This window comes from Macaca nemestrina, chromosome 20 (assembly GCF_043159975.1).
Source record: "Macaca nemestrina isolate mMacNem1 chromosome 20, mMacNem.hap1, whole genome shotgun sequence".
NCBI lineage: Eukaryota > Metazoa > Chordata > Mammalia > Primates > Cercopithecidae > Macaca > Macaca nemestrina.
In genome coordinates, this window is record NC_092144.1 from 6,440,406 (window position 1) to 6,458,271 (window position 17,866).

A 17,866-nucleotide genomic window follows, 5' to 3' on the forward strand; every position below is an offset into this window, starting at 1 on the left:
GATGATGACGATGGTGATGATGACGATGACGATGATGATGATGATGATGGTGGTGATGGTAGCGATGATGATGATGATGATGGTGATGGTGATGATGACAATGACGACGATGATGATAATGATGGAGGTGGTGATGGTAACGATGATGATGATGACGATGATGATAATGATGATGGTGGTGATGGTCATGACAGTCCCAATTGTTTTTGTAGGATTTTTTGTCTTGCTTGTTTGTTTGTTTTGCACCTCTAGCATGTCAAGCATATAGCGGTGGAGGTTTACAGTGTGGCTTTTGGGACCTGCTGACCTGGATTCAAATTCTGACCCCAACCTTACCTAGCTGTGTGACCTTGGGCTGGTAAATTAACCTCTCTGTTTCAGCATTCCTCTCTGGAAAATAGCTTAATGACAGTATCTACTTCATAGTGTTGTTAGGAGGTGTAAATGAGTCTGTCAAGTGCTTAGTCCTGATCCTGACACATAATGAAGACTTTATACAGCATTAGTTGTTATTATTACTACATTTAATCTGTTCTAAGATGCATGTTTTTTTTTTTCCCTTCACATTGGAACATCTCTGTCATTGAAATGGCTCTTGTGATCCACAGTATCCATCTTCGGCTGAATTTTATAGGCAGGAAATGTTCTTTCATGATGGCACATAAAAGAATGGTGCATTGAACAATTGCTGGCACCTCAGCTCTTTAATGAGCTTCTTTAATTTTCACAAAAGCTCTTTGGAAAATAGATTTGATTCTCACTCCCTGTCCCCTACTTTCTTCTTTTCTTCTTCTTTCTTTTTTTTTTTCAAAGGAGGCTGAGGAGGGGAAGTGACTTACTTAACGTCACATGGTGAGGATGTGATGGAGATGGGATTTGAACCCAAAGCCTCAGTGCCTCGGTTTACCATCTCTTGCTAGTAATAAAACACAGCATGATTATGCTCCCATCTTCTTGTCGCCCAGGCTGGAGTGCAGTGGTGTGATCTTGGCTCACTGCAACCTCCACCTCCCAGGTTCAAGCGATTCTCCTGCCTCAGCCTCCTGAGTAGCTGGGATTTCAGGCACCTGCCACCACACCCAGCTAATGTTTTATATTTTTAGTAAAGACAGGGTTTCACCATGTTGGCCAGGCTGGTCTTGAACTCCTGACCTCGTGTAATCCACTTGCCTCGGCCTCCCAAAGTTCTGGGATTACAGGTGTGAGCCGGCACGACTGCCTGACGCTCCCATCTTCTAAGTGCCTACCACATAGTAGCAGATGCACTATTGCCATTTATAAAAAATGTGCATCTATGGCATCTCCCTCTTTTCAGAAGAGGAAATTGAGGCCCAGAGAGGCAAAACCAGTTGCCAAGGTCTTAGAATGCACAAGGGGCAGGGTCAGGATTTGAACCATGGTCTCTTACATTAGCACTCCTTTCACCCTTCCATGCCAAGATGCGGTCAGTGGGGTGGGGACCAGGGTGAGACCAGGGAGGTTCTCTTGTGGGTGCAAGATTTAAGGGGATGCTGAAAATCTCAGTGATTAAGGTCCATCATGTTTTAATGCAACATTAAAAAAATCAAAAGGCAAAAAAAATTCGAGATGAACAAATATCAAAATTGTAACTAAAGACAGGGTCCAATAGAGCCGGGACTAAGAGGAGGTGGGTGAGGTGAGTCGGGCAGTCAGATTCTGTCTTTATTCAAAAATTTGACGTTTGTTCATCATGGTTTCTTTGCATTCATTAAAAAAAAATGTTAAACACCAACTTGAACCAGATTTGCATTCATTTTTTTAAAATTGAGGTGAAATTCAGCTGGACGTGGTGGCTTATGCCTGTAATCCCAGCCCTTTCGGAGGCTGAGGCAGGTGGATCACTTGAGATCAGGAGTGCAAGACCAGCCTGGGCAACATGGTGAAACCCTGTCTCTACTAAAAATACAAAAATTAGCTGGGCATGGTGGCGCACACCGGTAATCCCAGCTACTCGGGAGGCTGAGGCAGGGGAATTGCTTGAACCTGGGAGGTGGAGCTTGCAGTGAGCCGAGATTGCGCCATTGCACTCCAACCTGGGCGACAGAGTGAGACTCTGTCTCAAAAAAAATAAATAAATAAATTAAATTTTAAAAAATGAGGTAAAATTCATACAACATAAAATTAACCTTGTAATGATTACTGGCATTTCTATTTCTATTCATATTTACATTTATATTACATATTAACATTTACATGATGTTAGATATTATACGCAATTACATATGGTTTATAATTAATACTTACTCTTTACATTGTGTATTTATGCTTATAACCTATTATATATTATGCCACATATCATAATATATATTTTTATTATGCTATTTTTATCACAAATTAATGCTTTTTATTTATATTGCACATTTATGTTTATATTATATTATACAGTATACAGTATATTATAATATAGATTTATATATTACCTATTTACATTTATATTTTATTAGATTTATATACAATTACATATAATACATAACTATTATTCTTTATATTGTATATTTACATTTATATCTTATGTCACATATTATACCATATATCATAACATATTTATATTACAGATTTACCTTTATATTATGCTATATATTCTAGATAATTAACATTTGTTATTTATATTGCACATTTATGTTTATATATCATATGCATTATATAGTACACTATACTGTAGCTTTATATATTACATATTTACATTTACATTATGTTAGGTGACATAAAGTTATATATTATGCATAATTAATATGTATTATTTATATAATGTTACATTTATGTCATATTGTAATTATATATTTTAATATACATTTACATTAACATGACATATTTACACTTATATAAAATTATATACTATGTATAATTATGTATTATGCATAATTAATATTCCTTATTGTATGTTACATTTCTATCATGTTGCACATTATACACTATAATATACATTACATTAACATGAGATATTTATGCTTATATGAAGTTATGTATTATGGGCTGGGCGTGGTGGCTCACGCCTGTAATCCCAGCACTTTGGGAGGCTGAGGCGGGTGGATCACTTGAGGTCAAGAGTTCAAGACCAACTTGGCCTGCATGGTGAAACCCCGCCTCTACTAAAAGTACAAAAAATTAGCTGGGTGTGGTGGTGTGCACCTGTAATCCCAGCTACTCGGGAGGCTGAGGCAGGAGAATCGCTTGAACCCAGGAGGCAGAGATTGCAGTGAGCCAAGACAGTGCCACTGCACTCCAGCCTAGGTGACAGAGCGAGGCTCTGTCTCAAATAAAAATTATATATTATGTATAATTATGTATTACATATAATTAATATGTATTATTTATGTTGTCCATTTATATTTATAGTATATGTTATACCATATATTTACATTTACATAGACTATATATGGTGTGTTCTATGTAATATAAATATTACATGTATATTTTATTATATTCATATTATATATTATAGAGTTATGGATAACTATCTATAATTATTATATATAGCTATCTACAATATAGATAGTTATATATTATTATATAATGATTATGTTATATATTATATATAACTATTTATATTGAATATTTACATTCACATTATAAATATATTCATGTTACATTTACATTCAGTGGCTTTTTTTTTTTTTTTTTTTTGGAGACAAGAGTTTCTCTCTGTTGCCTGGGCTGGAGTGCAGTGGTGTGATCTCAGCTCACTGCAACCTCTGCCTTCCGAGTTCAAGCGATTCTCCTGCCTCAGCCTCCTGAATAGCTGGGATTACAGGTGCCCGCCATCAAGCCCAGCTAATTTTTGTTTAGTAGAGACGGGGTTTCATCATGTTGCCCAGGCTGGTCTCGAACTCCTGAACTTGTGATTCGCCCACCTCGGCCTCTCAAAGTGCTGGGATTACAGGCGTGAGCCACCGCGCCCGGCCAGTGGCATTTAGTATATCTGCAATACTGCGCCGCCATCACCGCCATTTAGCTCCAAAACATTCTCATCACCCCCAAGAGAAACCCCATCCCGGGCAGTTGCTCCTGCCTCCCGCAGTCCCCGGGAACCAAGAGTCTCCTTCCCGTCTTGGCGGATTGGCCTGTCCTGGACATTTCCTACAAGTGGAATCCCACATTGTGTGGCCGTTCGTTCCTGCCTTCCCTCACTGAGTGCGAGGTTTTGAAGGCTCATCTCTATTGTAGCCCATGTCAGTGCTGCTTCCCTTTTGATGGCTGATTTTTTATTCACTGTGGTTTCTAAGAATCACATTAGAATACTGTGTGTTTTACTTATTGTCATTAGAATACTGTGTATTAGAATATTACACAGTAATATTCCAATATTAGAAGACTGTGTGTATTAGAATACTGTGTGTTTTACTTATTGTCATTTACCTTGACGACTGGGTTTTTTGGCTCTCACTTACATTTTGCACCTGAGGCTCATGATTCATTCTCCTTCCCCTACTTCTGTCCGGGTGACCACGGAGATGGGCACATAGTGAGCCTTCAGGAAATGCCCGGCGAAGCCATCGCCAAGTTCCAGAGACCCAGCCAGGCCCAAAAGGCTGAGCCATCCCCCTGAGTCCGTGTGTCAGACCTTGGTGGTGACCTACAGAAGTGGAAGCCCGCTCCCCATGTCTGGGCTCCGGCCCCTGCCTCCACGGGGCCTACCTTGGTGCTAAAGGGTTGTTAGATCCAGGCCGTCACCAGCTTAAAAAAATCAAAGGGATTCAGGGGAAAAGGCAGCCTCCATATGGCAATAGAGGGACCCAGGCACGGGGGCCGTGCCACCTCTGTCCTTGGTGTCTCTTTGCAGGTACGCAGGCCCCATGGAACGGGCAGGGGCAGAAAGCATCCTTGCCAACCGCTCGGACGGGACTTTCTTGGTGCGGCAGAGGGTGAAGGATGCAGCAGAATTTGCCATCAGCATTAAGTAACTCCTCTCTCCCTCACCCATACCCTTTTGGGGCCTGGGCCCTGCGGGCCTGGGAAAAAGGATATCCAGGTTTTACTTTATAGAAGTGTACAGTAATAACGTCCACCTTTTACTGAACCCCTGCTGGGTCCCGAGTGCCTTTCACCTTTCTTATTTCTTTTAATTGACAACCACAAGAAAGAGATATGATTCCTATAGAGGCTCAAAAAGGCTTTTAAAAATTAATTAATTAATTTGAGTCAGAATCTCCCTCTGTCGCCCTGACCTTTCTTTTTTCCCTTTTCTTTCTTTCTTTTCTTTTCTTTTCTTTTTTCTTTCTTTCTTTTTTTTTTTTTTTTTTTTTGAGACAGAGTCCCTCTGTCACCCAGGCTGGAGTGCAGTGGCGTGATCTCGGCTCACTGCAACCTCCGCCTCCCGGGTTCAAGCGATTATCCTGCCTCAGACTCCCGAGTAGCTGGGATTACAGGTGCCCACCACCATGCCCAGCTAATTTTTGTAGTTTTAGTAGAGATGGGATTTCTCCATGTTGGCCAGCCTGGTCTCAAACTCCTGACTTCAAGTGATCCACCTGCCTTGGCCTCCCAATGTGCTGGGATTACAGGCATGAGCCATCGTGCCTGGCCTGAAGTCTTTTATTTTTAACCAATTTTCATATATATATATATATCTTTTTCTTTTCTTTTTAATTTCCAGGAATTTCTAATTTTTAAAAATTTATTTTATTATTATTATTATTTTTTATTTTTTTGTGACAGAGTCTCTCTCTATTGCCCAGGCTGGAGTGCAGTGGTGTGATCTCAGCTCACTGCAACCTCTACCTCCCAGGTTCAAGCGATTCTTCTGCCTCAGTCTCTTGAGTAGCTGGGATTACAGGTGCATGTCACCATGCCCGGCTAATTTTTTTGTATTTTTAGTAGAGACAGTGGGGTGGTGGGGGTGGGGCAGTTTCACCATGTTGGCCAGGCTGGTCTCAAACTCCTGACCTCAGATGATCCACCCGCTTCGGATTCCCAAAGTGCTGGGATTACAGGCGTGAGCCACCGTGCCTGGCCAATATTGTGCCCATCTTTATGTCCATGTGTACCCAATGTTTAATCCCTGCTTATAAGTGAGAACATGGGTTATTTGGTTTTCTGTTTCTGTGTTAATTGGCTTAGGATAATAACACCCAGTGCATCCACGCTGCTGCAGTACACATGATCTTATTCTTTTTTATGGCTGTATAGTATTCCATAGTGTATATGTACCACATTTTCTTATCCAGTCCACTGTTGATGGGCACCTGGGTTGACTCCAGGTCTTTGCTATCGTGAGTGGTGCTGTGACGAACATACGAGGGCGTGTGTCTTTTTGGTAACACAATTACTTTTTCCTTTGGGTAGATACCCAGTCCTGGGGTTGCTGCGTCAAATGGTGGTTCTATTTTTAGTTCTTTGAGAAACCTCCGAACTGCTTTCCACAGTGGCTGAACCAATTGACATTCCAACCCACAGTGCAGAAGAATTCCCTTGTCTCACATGTTGCTGAGTTCGTAATTTCGTTTTTATTTTTGGCTCCTGTGAATTTCCCTTACTTTTTTTTTTTTTTTTTGTAGAGCTCAGCATTTTTTTTCTCAACATTTCTAGGGTTTTTTTTTTAATGGGAAGAGGTTTTTGTTGTTGTTGTTGTTTTTGTGTGTGTTTGTTTTTGATCTAGTTTGCCAGATGAGCAAGAGTGGAGGTCTCCACCAAGGCCCCTTTTAGTCTATGTCCACCGTATTGACAGAAATGGGTTTCTCCTCCCTCTTCCTTTATATCCTGTGGTCGTCTATATTGGTGGAAGGGGAGGTCTCTTCCTGTCTCTTCTAGAACACTGCTTTCTTTACAAGGCCCTACTGACTTCTCAACAAACCTGTGAGTCAGGGAAGATGATTCCTCTTCTACGAGAGGAAGACATGAAGGCTTAGAGTAGCAAAGGCCCCAAGGAATGGGTTCTGTTGGGACAGCTTCAGGGTTTGGGTTCCAGCAGTTACTCTTCCCTGAAAGGGTCAAGGTTGCTTCTTCCGTGACTGGGGCTTGGTGGGGAACGGGCCTGGTCCCCGGACTCAGGGCCCGGTGACCATCTGGTTCCAGATATAACGTCGAGGTCAAGCACATTAAAATCATGACAGCAGAGGGACTGTACCGGATCACAGAGAAGAAGGCTTTCCGGGGGCTTACGGTAAGGGCCAACGTCCGCTCAACCCCAGCTTTCCAGAACCTAGGAGGACCCTCCCTGCACCTGCGCCTTGGGACCCCCTTTTCCTACATTCAGGGTGACCCCCCTTCAGTGGCACTACAGTGAAAGTGACCTTAAACTTATGTTCTTAATGATGAACAATGGGAGTAATAATGACTAACAGCAGTTGAGTATTGACAGAGCATTTAAGTGTAAGATATATTAATTTTTAAATTTTATTTATACATATATACATATGTTATGTATATATGTATGTGTGTATATATGTATGTATACATATATGTATGTGTGTATTTAAATTTTGCTTACATATATACTACATATGTATACATACATATGTATACATACATATGTAGTATATATGTATATATTTGTGTCTCTTTATTTATATAGATAGATAGATTGAGAGAGAGAGAGAGAGTCTTGCTCTGTTGCCCAGGCTGGAGTGCAGTGGTGCAATCATAGTACACTGACTGCAGCCTCAAATTCCTGGGCTAAATAATCCTCTCGCCTCAGCCTCCTGAGTAGCTGGGACTATAGGCATGCACCATCATGCCTGGCTCATTAAAAAAAAATTTTTTTTGTAGAGATGGGGACTTGCTTTGTTGCTCAGGCTGGCCTTGAACTCCTGGGCTCAAATAATCCTTCTGTCTTGGCCTCCCAAAGTGTTGGGATTACAGGTGTGAGTTACTGCATTCAGCCCTCAAATATGTTATAGATAGGAACCTAATTAATCCCCTCAACCGTTTTTCTGAGTCCCCATTTCACAGATGGGCAAAACTGAGGTTTACTCATCATCTAGCTTCACTGAATGGCAGACCCATAGCTTGTCTTTGCCTAATCTGCTGCATAATTGTTTTGGCAATAATTCAAATGCCTTTTGAATGTTCTTACTTCTGTTTGGTGCCTTGTAATTTTCAGCCATATTTTAGACATTTTTAGGCCTAGTGGTCTAAGGCATATGGTTTTTACCCATGGTCTGTGAGCCCTTGAGAAGCTGAGTCCTCTGAAAGAAAGTCCAGAATTGTGCATGCATCTATATTTTTTGTCTTAGATTTCACTCGATTCTCAAATGGATCCTTGACTCCCCCAAAGGTTAATTTATTCAACAAATCTCTTTTTTCCTCCATACTTTTTATTCTGAAACACGTTCCCCCAATTTTTAACTCCTGAAAAATTTCAGACAAGTTGTTGGAATAGGGTAATCAGTATCTATGAACCTTTCATATAGGTTTACTTTAAAAAAAAAATACAAGAGACAGAATCTTGCTCTGTGGCCCAGGCTAGAGTGCAGTGTTGTGATCATAGCTCACTGTAGCTTCAAACCCCTGGGCTCAGGCGATCCTCCTTCCTCAGCCTCCTAAATAGCTGGGACTACAGGCATGCGCTGTCATGCCTGGCTAATTTTTTTAATATTTTGTAGAGATGGGATCTTGCTATGTTGCCCAGGCTGGCCTTGAACTCTTGGCTTCAAGTGATCCTCCCACATTGGCTTCCCAAGGTGCTGAGATTACAGGCATGAGCCACTGCATCTGGCCCAATGATGATTGTTAATTGTAAATTAAGGCACATGGCACCCATTGAAGGTTTCAAATTTGGCGAGCTAATTATCTGGCAAATTTATTACGAAGTGAATTAGTCCACTATTAGAAGAACTTGTTTTAGGCAATGTGGTGCCTTCCCCATAAATGGTCCTGGCTGCTCAGGAAGGTGATGAACTCCCCATCATGGGGGGCATTCAAGGGGTCACTTGCCAAAGAGGCCAGAGGCAGGGCCTGCTTTGTATGAGGAGTTGCATATGGCTCTTCCTAGCTCTGCCCCCTTATGGGCTGGCCTGCTGGGATAGCATCTGCCATGTTGTCCGCCTTCTAGGAGCTGGTGGAGTTTTACCAGCAGAACTCCCTAAAGGATTGCTTCAAGTCTCTGGACACCACCTTGCAGTTCCCCTTCAAGGAGCCTGAGAAGAGGACCATCAGCAAGCCAGCAGGTAGGAGGACTCAGACTGGGCGCTTACAGCCCCAGCCCCTTCCCATTGTGGAGGGAAAGTTTGGGGATGACACTGACACCCGTTCCAATGGGTTTGCAGAGGTCGTATCTGTGCAGTAGCAGGAACCCCTTTCCACTCCTGTCTATCCCTTCATATATATATACGCATACACACACACACACACACACACACACACACACACACACATATATATATATATATATTTTTTTTTTGAGACAGAGTCTCACATCTCACTCTGTTGCCTAGGCTGGAGTACAGTGGTGCAATCTTAGCTCACTGCAACCTTTGCCTCCCACCTCCCAGGTTCAAGGGATTCTCATGTCTCAGCCTCAAGATAAAAAAATAAAAATAAAAATTCAAAAACAGTTTTATTTTCCGGCTGGGCGCGGTGACTCACACCTGTAACTCCAGCACTTCGGGAGGCCAAGGCGGGTGGATCACTTGAGGCGAGGAGTTCAAGACCAGCCTGGCCAACATGGTGAAGCCCCATCTCTACTAAAAACATAAAAACCAGCCGGGCATGGTGGCACAGGCCTGTAATCCCAGCTATTCAGGAGGCTGAGGCAGGAGAATCACTTGAACCCGGGAGGCATAGGTTGCAGTGAGCTGAGATCGTGCCATCGCACTCCATTCTGGGTGACAGAGCAAGACTCTATCTCAAAAAAAAAAAAAAAAAAAAAGGTCTTATTTTCTAAATTTGAATGGGAGGATGATGCTGGGAGTACAGTTGTATCCCCTTACAGCAGAGGGCATCTAATACTCTGCAACGAAGAGCACTGATAACTCCTTTATCTGGAGTTACCATCTCAAGAGCTTGTGCCCCCCGACAGGGAGTGCGTATCTGCCCCAGACCCTTTTCTCAGTTCTGTTCTCTCTCCACAGTGGGAAGCACAAAGTATTTTGGCACAGCCAAAGCCCGCTATGACTTCTGCGCCCGGGACCGATCAGAGCTGTCGCTCAAGGAGGGTGACATCATCAAGATCCTTAACAAGAAGGGACAGCAAGGCTGGTGGCGAGGGGAGATCTATGGCCGGGTGAGGCAGGCAGGGCTGGGTGACAGGGGGAAGGCATGGGGGTTGACCTGGTGGTGGAGGGGACAGGAATTGGGGACTGGAGAAGGTGAGGTGTGGCTCCCGTGGAGGTCTCTCTTGGTTGGAGGGAAGGAAGGGACGCAGGGATGCCATTTATGCATTTATGCAACCTACCTGCATATATTGAGCACCTGCTGTGTACAGACATGGTGCTGGGTGCCAAGGAGATAGAAACAAGCACGGTACAAGGACTGCCCTCATGAAACTTATAATCGAATGTGGAGGACAGACTTACAACCAAGCAGTCATGACGCTGAGTGGTCAAGATTAACAAGGGTGCTGGTCACGGTGGCTTATGCCTGTAATCCCAGTGCTTTGGGAGGCTGAGGTGGGAGGATCTCTTGAGGCCACAAATTCGAGACCAGCCTGGCTAAAATAGTGAGATCCCACCTCTCCATAAATAAAAGTAAAAACATTAGTTGGGTGTGGTAGTGTATGCTTGTAGTCCCAGGTACTCGGCAGGCTGAGGTGGGAGGATTGCTTGAGTCCAGGAGTTGGAGGCTGCAGTGGGCTATGATTGTGCCACTGCACTCCAGCCTGGGCAACAGAACAAGACCCTGTGTTTAAAAAAAAAAAAGAAAGAGGCTGGGCGCGGTGGCTCACGCCTGTAATCCCAGCACTTTTGGAGGCCGAGGTGGGTGGATCACAAGGTCAGGAGATAAAGACCATCCTGGTTAACATGGTGAAACCCCGTCTCTACTAAAAATACAAAAAACATTAGCTGGGCGTGGTGGCGGGTGCCTGTAATCCCAGCTACTTGGGAGGCTGAGGCAGGAGAAAGGCGTGAACCCAGGAGGCAGAGCTTGCAGTGAACCAAGATCATGCCACTGCACTCCAGTCTGGGTGACAGAGCGAGACTGTATCTCAAAAAAAAAAAAAAAAAAAAAAAAAAAAAAAAAAAAAAGAATAAAAGAGATTGTGGTGGAAAATCGCAGGGCAGCGTGGGAGCACTGAGGGAGCCCCCGATCCACCCTAGGAGCAGATCAGGATGACTTCTGAAAGGCCAAACTGATTAACAAAGGATAAATAACGTCATCCAAGTGAAAAGGTTGTAGATGTGTTGGGGGAAAGTGTTCCAGACAGAAGGACCAACGTGTGCAAAGGCCCTGGGGTGAGAGGGTGATTGGCATGTTTGGAAAACGTCGAGGCAGGAGGCAGGGATCCGTGTCTGTCTTGCTCACTGCAACATCACACCAGTGCTTGGGACAGTGAGTGCCTGGCACACAGTAGGTGCCGAATCAGTACTGAATGTACAAAGAGGTAGAGCTGGGACTAAACCACTGTGCTCAATTGCCTGCTTGAATTCCAACTCTAAGGAGTGGAATAGACCTTGGGGCTCTTCAAGTCCACTTGTTTCTGCCAAGTTCTTATTTTTGTTCCTTGAAGGCAGAGCACCTTCTTTATTTCATCCACTGATGACTTCTCAGTCTCTAGAATTCCGCCTTGATTACGATGATTTCTTAGAAATATTTGTGTGATGATGACAAGGACAGTGGTTAAAGCTTACATTCTCCTGGGGAAAACATACAAGGAAAAATGATCTGGATAATTGCATAGATGAGGAGTTTTGTTAAAACATTGGAGGGACAGTTTAATGAGCAGTGGAGGACAATTAGGGTTTGAGAGAGGCTTTTGAAGCATTGAGGAAGGATTGGGATGTAAAGGATTCATTCATCCGTCCATCCATCTACCCATCCATCCATCCATCCACAAATCATCCATTCATCTGTGCATCCATCCATCTCAACCTATGCATCTATCCATTCATCCACCCACCCTTCCATTCACCTATTCATCCATCCACCTACCCACTCATTAAAACATTAATCTATCCATTAATCTACCATCCATCCAACATCTATTCATCCATTTCTGTCTGTGCATCCATCCATCTATCTATGCATGCAGCCATTTGTTAATCTATCTCTATATCCATCCATCTACCTACCCATCAGGCCATTAATTCATCCATCCATCCATCCAACCACTATCCACCAAAGCATGTATCCATCCACCCATTCATCTATCCATCCATCCATCCATCCATCCATCCATCCATCCATCCATCCATTACCTATCCATTATCTATCTATCGATCTATTATCTATCTATCTATCTATCTATCTATCTATCTATCTATCTATCCACCTACCCATCAATCCAATAATCCATCCATTCATCTATCCATCCATCCAACAAATATTCATTAATTATCTACTGTGTGCCAGGAACTGTTCTAGGCTCTTGGGATTCAGTGACAATTAATACAGACAAAAATCCCTGCTGGCCAGGCGTGGTGGCTCATGCTTGTAATCCGAGCACTTTGGGAGGTCAAGATGGGTTGATCACTTGAGGAGAGGAGTTTGAGACTCGCCTGGCCAACATGGTGAAACCCTGTCTTAACTAAAGATACATAAAAATTAGCTGGGTGTGGTGGTGTGCACCTGTAATCCCAGCTACTCGTTAAGCTGAGGCAGGAGAATTCCTTGAACCCAGGAGGCAGAGGTTGTGGTGAGCCGAGATCGTGCCACTGCACTCCAGCCTGGGCAACAGAGTGAGATTCTGTCTCAAAAAAAAATAAATAAATAAAATAAATTTTCCCTTGTAAAGCTCACATTGTAGTTGCAGGGAGGGGAACAGACAGAGTGAGATTCTGTCTCAAAAAAAAAAAAAAAAAAATTCTCCCTTGTAAAGCTCACATTGTAGTTGCAGGGAGGGGAACAGACATAAAGCTTGTAAATAAGCAAATTATACATAATGAATCAGATGGTGATAGGTGATATAGAGAAAGATAAAGCAAAAAACGGGGTCCAGGCGCGGTGGCTCAAGCCTGTAATCCTAGCACTTTGGGAGGCTGAGATGGGCAGATCACCAGAGGTCAGAAGTTTGAAATCAGCCTGGCCAACGTGGTGAAACCCCGTCTCTACTAAAAATACAAAACAATTAGCCGAGTGTAGTGGCAGGCGCCTGTAATCCCAGCTAATCGGGAGGCTGAGGCAGGAGAATCACTGGCACCCAGGAGGTGGAGGTTGCAGTGAGCTGAGATTGCGTCATTGCACTCCAGCCTGGGGGACAGAGTGAGACTCCGTCTCAAAAAAAAAAAAAAAAAAAAAAGAAAGAAAAGAAAAAGGAAAGGGGCTAAGGAGTTTGAGTGTTGGGGCGGGTGGAGCTTGCAATTCTGAATAGAGTGGCTAGGAATGCCTTGCTGATAAAGTGACATTTAGGGAGGGACTTTTAGGAAGTAATGGGGGTATGTGTGTGTGTGTGTCTGTGTGTGTGTGTGTATATGTGTGTGTATGTGTCTGTGTGTGTGTCTGTGTGTGTGTATCTGTGTTGTGTGTCTGTGTGTGTGTGTGTCTATACGTGTGTGTGTGTCTGTGTGTGTGTGTGTGTGTCTATGTGTGTGTGTGTGTCTGTGTGTGTGTGTCTGTGTATGTGTGTGGTCAACCTTGGGTATGTTGGGTGATGTGTTTTCTGGGGTAGAAGGAATAGCAGGTGCAAAGGCCCTGAGGTGGGAGGGAGCCTGCCTGGTGTGTGGAGGGGCGGTAGGAGGATGTGCGGAGGCTGCTCTGATGAACTCATCTGTTTCCAGGTTGGCTGGTTCCCTGCCAACTACGTGGAGGAAGATTATTCTGAATACTGCTGAGCCCTGGTGCATTGGCAGAGAGACGAGAGACTCCAGGCTCTGAGCCCGGCGTGGGCAGGCAGCAGGGCCAGGGGCTGTGACAGCTCCCGGCGGGTGGAGACTTTGGGATGGACTGGAGGAGGCCAGCGTCCGGCTGGCGGTGCTCCCGGGATGTGCCCTGTCACGGTTAATTTATAACACCCCGATTTCCTCTTGGGTCCCCTCAAGCAGATGGGCTCAAGGGGGTTACATTTAATAAATGGATGAAGATGGATGGAAGGCCTGGCGTCTTTCAGAAGGACCTGCCAGGAGAGAGATGGGGAAAGAGTGTGCCACACCGACAAAGCCCCTCACCAATCCACAGACAAAGCCCCTCACCAATCACAGACAAAGCCCCTCACAAATCCATAGACAAAGCCCCTCACCAATCCACAGACAAAGCCCCTCACCAATCCATAGACAAAGCCCCTCACCAATCCATAGACAAAGCCCCTCACCAATCCATAGACAAAGCCCCTCACCAATCACAGACAAAGCCCCTCACCAATCACAGACAAAGCCCCTCACCAATCACAGACAAAGCCCCCTCACCAACCACAGACAAAGCCCCCTCACCAATCACAGACAAAGGCCCCTCACCAATCACAGACAAAGCCCCTCACCAACCACAGACAAAGCCCCTCACCAATCACAGACAAAGCCCCTCACCAATCACAGACAAAGCCCCCTCACCAATCACAGACAAAGGCCCCTCACCAATCACAAAGGCCCCTCACCAATCCATAGACAAAGGCCCTCACCAATCACAGACAAAGCCCCTCACCAATCACAGACAAAGCCCCTCACCAATCACAGACAAAGCCCCTCACCAATCACAGACAAAGGCCCCTCACCAACCACAGACAAAGGCCCCTCACCAATCACAGACAAAGGCCCCTCACCAATCACAAAGGCCCCTCACCAATCCATAGACAAAGCCCCTCACCAATCCATAGACAAAGCCCCTCACCAATCACAGACAAAGCCCCTCACCAATCACAGACAAAGCCCCTCACCAATCACAGACAAAGCCCCTCACCAATCACAGACAAAGCCCCCTCACCAACCACAGACAAAGCCCCCTCACCAATCACAGACAAAGGCCCCTCACCAATCACAGACAAAGCCCCTCACCAACCACAGACAAAGCCCCTCACCAATCACAGACAAAGCCCCTCACCAATCACAGACAAAGCCCCTCACCAATCACAAAGGCCCCTCACCAATCCATAGACAAAGGCCCTCACCAATCACAGACAAAGCCCCTCACCAATCACAGACAAAGCCCCTCACCAATCACAGACAAAGCCCCTCACCAATCACAGACAAAGCCCCTCACCAATCACAGACAAAGCCCCCTCACCAATCACAGACAAAGCCCCTCACCAATCACAGACAAAGGCCCCTCACCAACCACAGACAAAGGCCCCTCACCAATCACAGACAAAGGCCCCTCACCAATCACAAAGGCCCCTCACCAATCCATAGACAAAGGCCCTCACCAATCACAGACAAAGCCCCTCACCAATCACAGACAAAGCCCCTCACCAATCACAGACAAAGCCCCTCACCAATCACAGACAAAGCCCCTCACCAATCACAGACAAAGGCCCCTCACCAACCACAGACAAAGGCCCCTCACCAATCACAGACAAAGGCCCCTCACCAATCACAAAGGCCCCTCACCAATCCATAGACAAAGGCCCTCACCAATCACAGACAAAGCCCCTCACCAATCACAGACAAAGCCCCTCACCAATCACAGACAAAGCCCCTCACCAATCACAGACAAAGGCCCCTCACCAACCACAGACAAAGGCCCCTCACCAATCACAGACAAAGGCCCCTCACCAATCACAAAGGCCCCTCACCAATCCATAGACAAAGCCCCTCACCAATCCATAGACAAAGCCCCTCACCAATCCATAGACAAAGCCCCTCACCAATCCATAGACAAAGGCCCCCTCACCAATCACAGACAAAGGCCCCTCACCAATCACAAAGGCCCCTCACCAATCCATAGACAAAGGCCCTCACCAATCACAGACAAAGCCCCTCACCAATCACAGACAAAGCCCCCTCACCAATCACAGACAAAGCCCCTCACCAATCCATAGACAAAGCCCCTCACCAATCCATAGACAAAGCCCCTCACCAATCACAGACAAAGCCCCCTCACCAATCACAGACAAAGGCCCCTCACCAATCACAGACAAAGGCCCCTCACCAATCACAGACAAAGGCCCCTCACCAATCACAGACAAAGGCCCCTCACCAATCACAGACAAAGGCCCCTCACCAATCACAGACAAAGGCCCCTCACCAATCACAAAGGCCCCTCACCAATCACAGACAAAGCCCCTCACCAATCACAGACAAAGCCCCTCACCAATCACAAAGCCCCTCACCAATTTCTGTCTCCCAACTTGATTGCTGTTCTCTGTCATTTATTAATACAATACAACTTGAATCTGGGATATGAAATTCCTTCTTTTGGGCTCGGCGTGGTGCTTCATGCCTGTAATCCCAGCACTTTGGGAGGCTGTGGTGGGCGGATCACCTGAGGTCAGGGAGCTCAAGACCAGCCTGGCCAACGTGGCAAAACCCTGTCTCTAATAAAAATACAAAAACTACCTGGTGCCTATAATCCCAACTACTCAGGAGGCTGAGGCAGGAGAATCACTTGAACCTGGGAGGAGGAGGTTGCAGTGAGCCGAGATTGCACCACTGCACTCCAGCCTGGTCAACAGAGACTCCATCTCATAAATAAATAAATAAATAAATAAATAAATAAATAAATAAACAAACAAATAGATAAATAAAGCGGGAATTTGCCGGGCGCAGTAGCTCATGCTTGTAATCCCAGCACTTTGGGAGGTTGAAGCGGGTGGATCACCTGAGATCAGGAGTTCAGGAGCAGCCTGGCCAATATAGTGAAACCCCGTCTCTACTAAAAATACAAAAACTAACCGGGCGTGGTGGCAGGTGCCTGTAATCCCAGCTACTCGGGAGGCTGAGGCAGGAGAATCACTTGAACCCAGGAGGCAGAGGTTGCTGTGAGCCGAGATCATGCCACTGCACTCCAGCCTGGGTGACAGAGCAAGACTCTGTCTCAAAAAAAATAAAAAAATAAAAAATAAAAATAAATAAATGAAAATAAATAAAAGCGATAATTTCTTTTTTTTATACTCAAAGATTTTTATACTAAGGAAAGAATTTTATACTCAAAGATTCAAGATCACAAAAATGTACTGCTCATTCGTTTTTCTTTCTTTTAAAATTATTTTATTTTATTTTTTTCAGGGACAGAGTCTCACTCTGTTGCCCAGGTCAGAGCGCAGTGGCATGATCATAGCTCACTGCAGCCTCCACCTCCTGGTGTCAAGCGATCCTCCCACGTCAGCCTCCCAAGTAGCTGGGACTAAAAGCAAGCACCACCACACCCGGCTAATATTTTATTTTCTTTTTTGTAGGGAGGGGGTGTTGCTATGTCAGCCAGGCTGGTCTTGATCTCATGGGCTCAAGCAGGTCCTCTCACACTGGTCTCCCAAAGTGCTGGGATTACAGGTGTGAGCCACTGCACCTGGCCTCATTTGTTTTTCTTTTTGAGACAGAGTCTTGCTCTGTTGCCTAGGCTGGAGTGCAGTGGTGCGATCTCGGCTTACTGCAACCTCCGCCTCCCGGGTTCAAGTGATTTTCCTGCCTTAGTCTCCCGAGTAGCTGGGATTATAGGCATGTGCCACCATGCCTGGCTAATTTTTTGTGTTTTTAGTAGAGACGGGGTTTCGCCATGTTGGCCAGCCTGGTCTGGAACTCCTGACCTCAGGTGATCCACCTGCCTTGGCCTCCCAAAGTGCTGGGATTACAGAGGTCAGCCACCGTGCCCGGCCATTTTTTATTTAATCGTCTTTACTAATTATTAAAGTTGCAGTAAAATATACATCACATGAAATTATCTTAACCTT

General features: G+C 45.0%; 1 protein-coding gene across 1 annotated transcript in view; it reads left to right on the top strand.

Annotated features, from left to right (window-relative positions):
* LOC105484575 (vav guanine nucleotide exchange factor 1) overlaps positions 1-14,136 on the top strand; it is an 84,440-nt gene extending 70,304 nt beyond the window's left edge. Inside the window, exons 23-27 of the mRNA XM_071087214.1 lie at positions 4,802-4,918; positions 7,033-7,120; positions 9,011-9,125; positions 10,029-10,180; positions 13,830-14,136. Coding sequence (XP_070943315.1) covers positions 4,802-4,918; positions 7,033-7,120; positions 9,011-9,125; positions 10,029-10,180; positions 13,830-13,883 — 526 coding nt within the window. The 3' untranslated portion in view covers positions 13,884-14,136. The remainder of the gene's footprint in view (positions 1-4,801; positions 4,919-7,032; positions 7,121-9,010; positions 9,126-10,028; positions 10,181-13,829) is intronic.
* Positions 14,137-17,866: the final 3,730 nt, after the last annotated feature.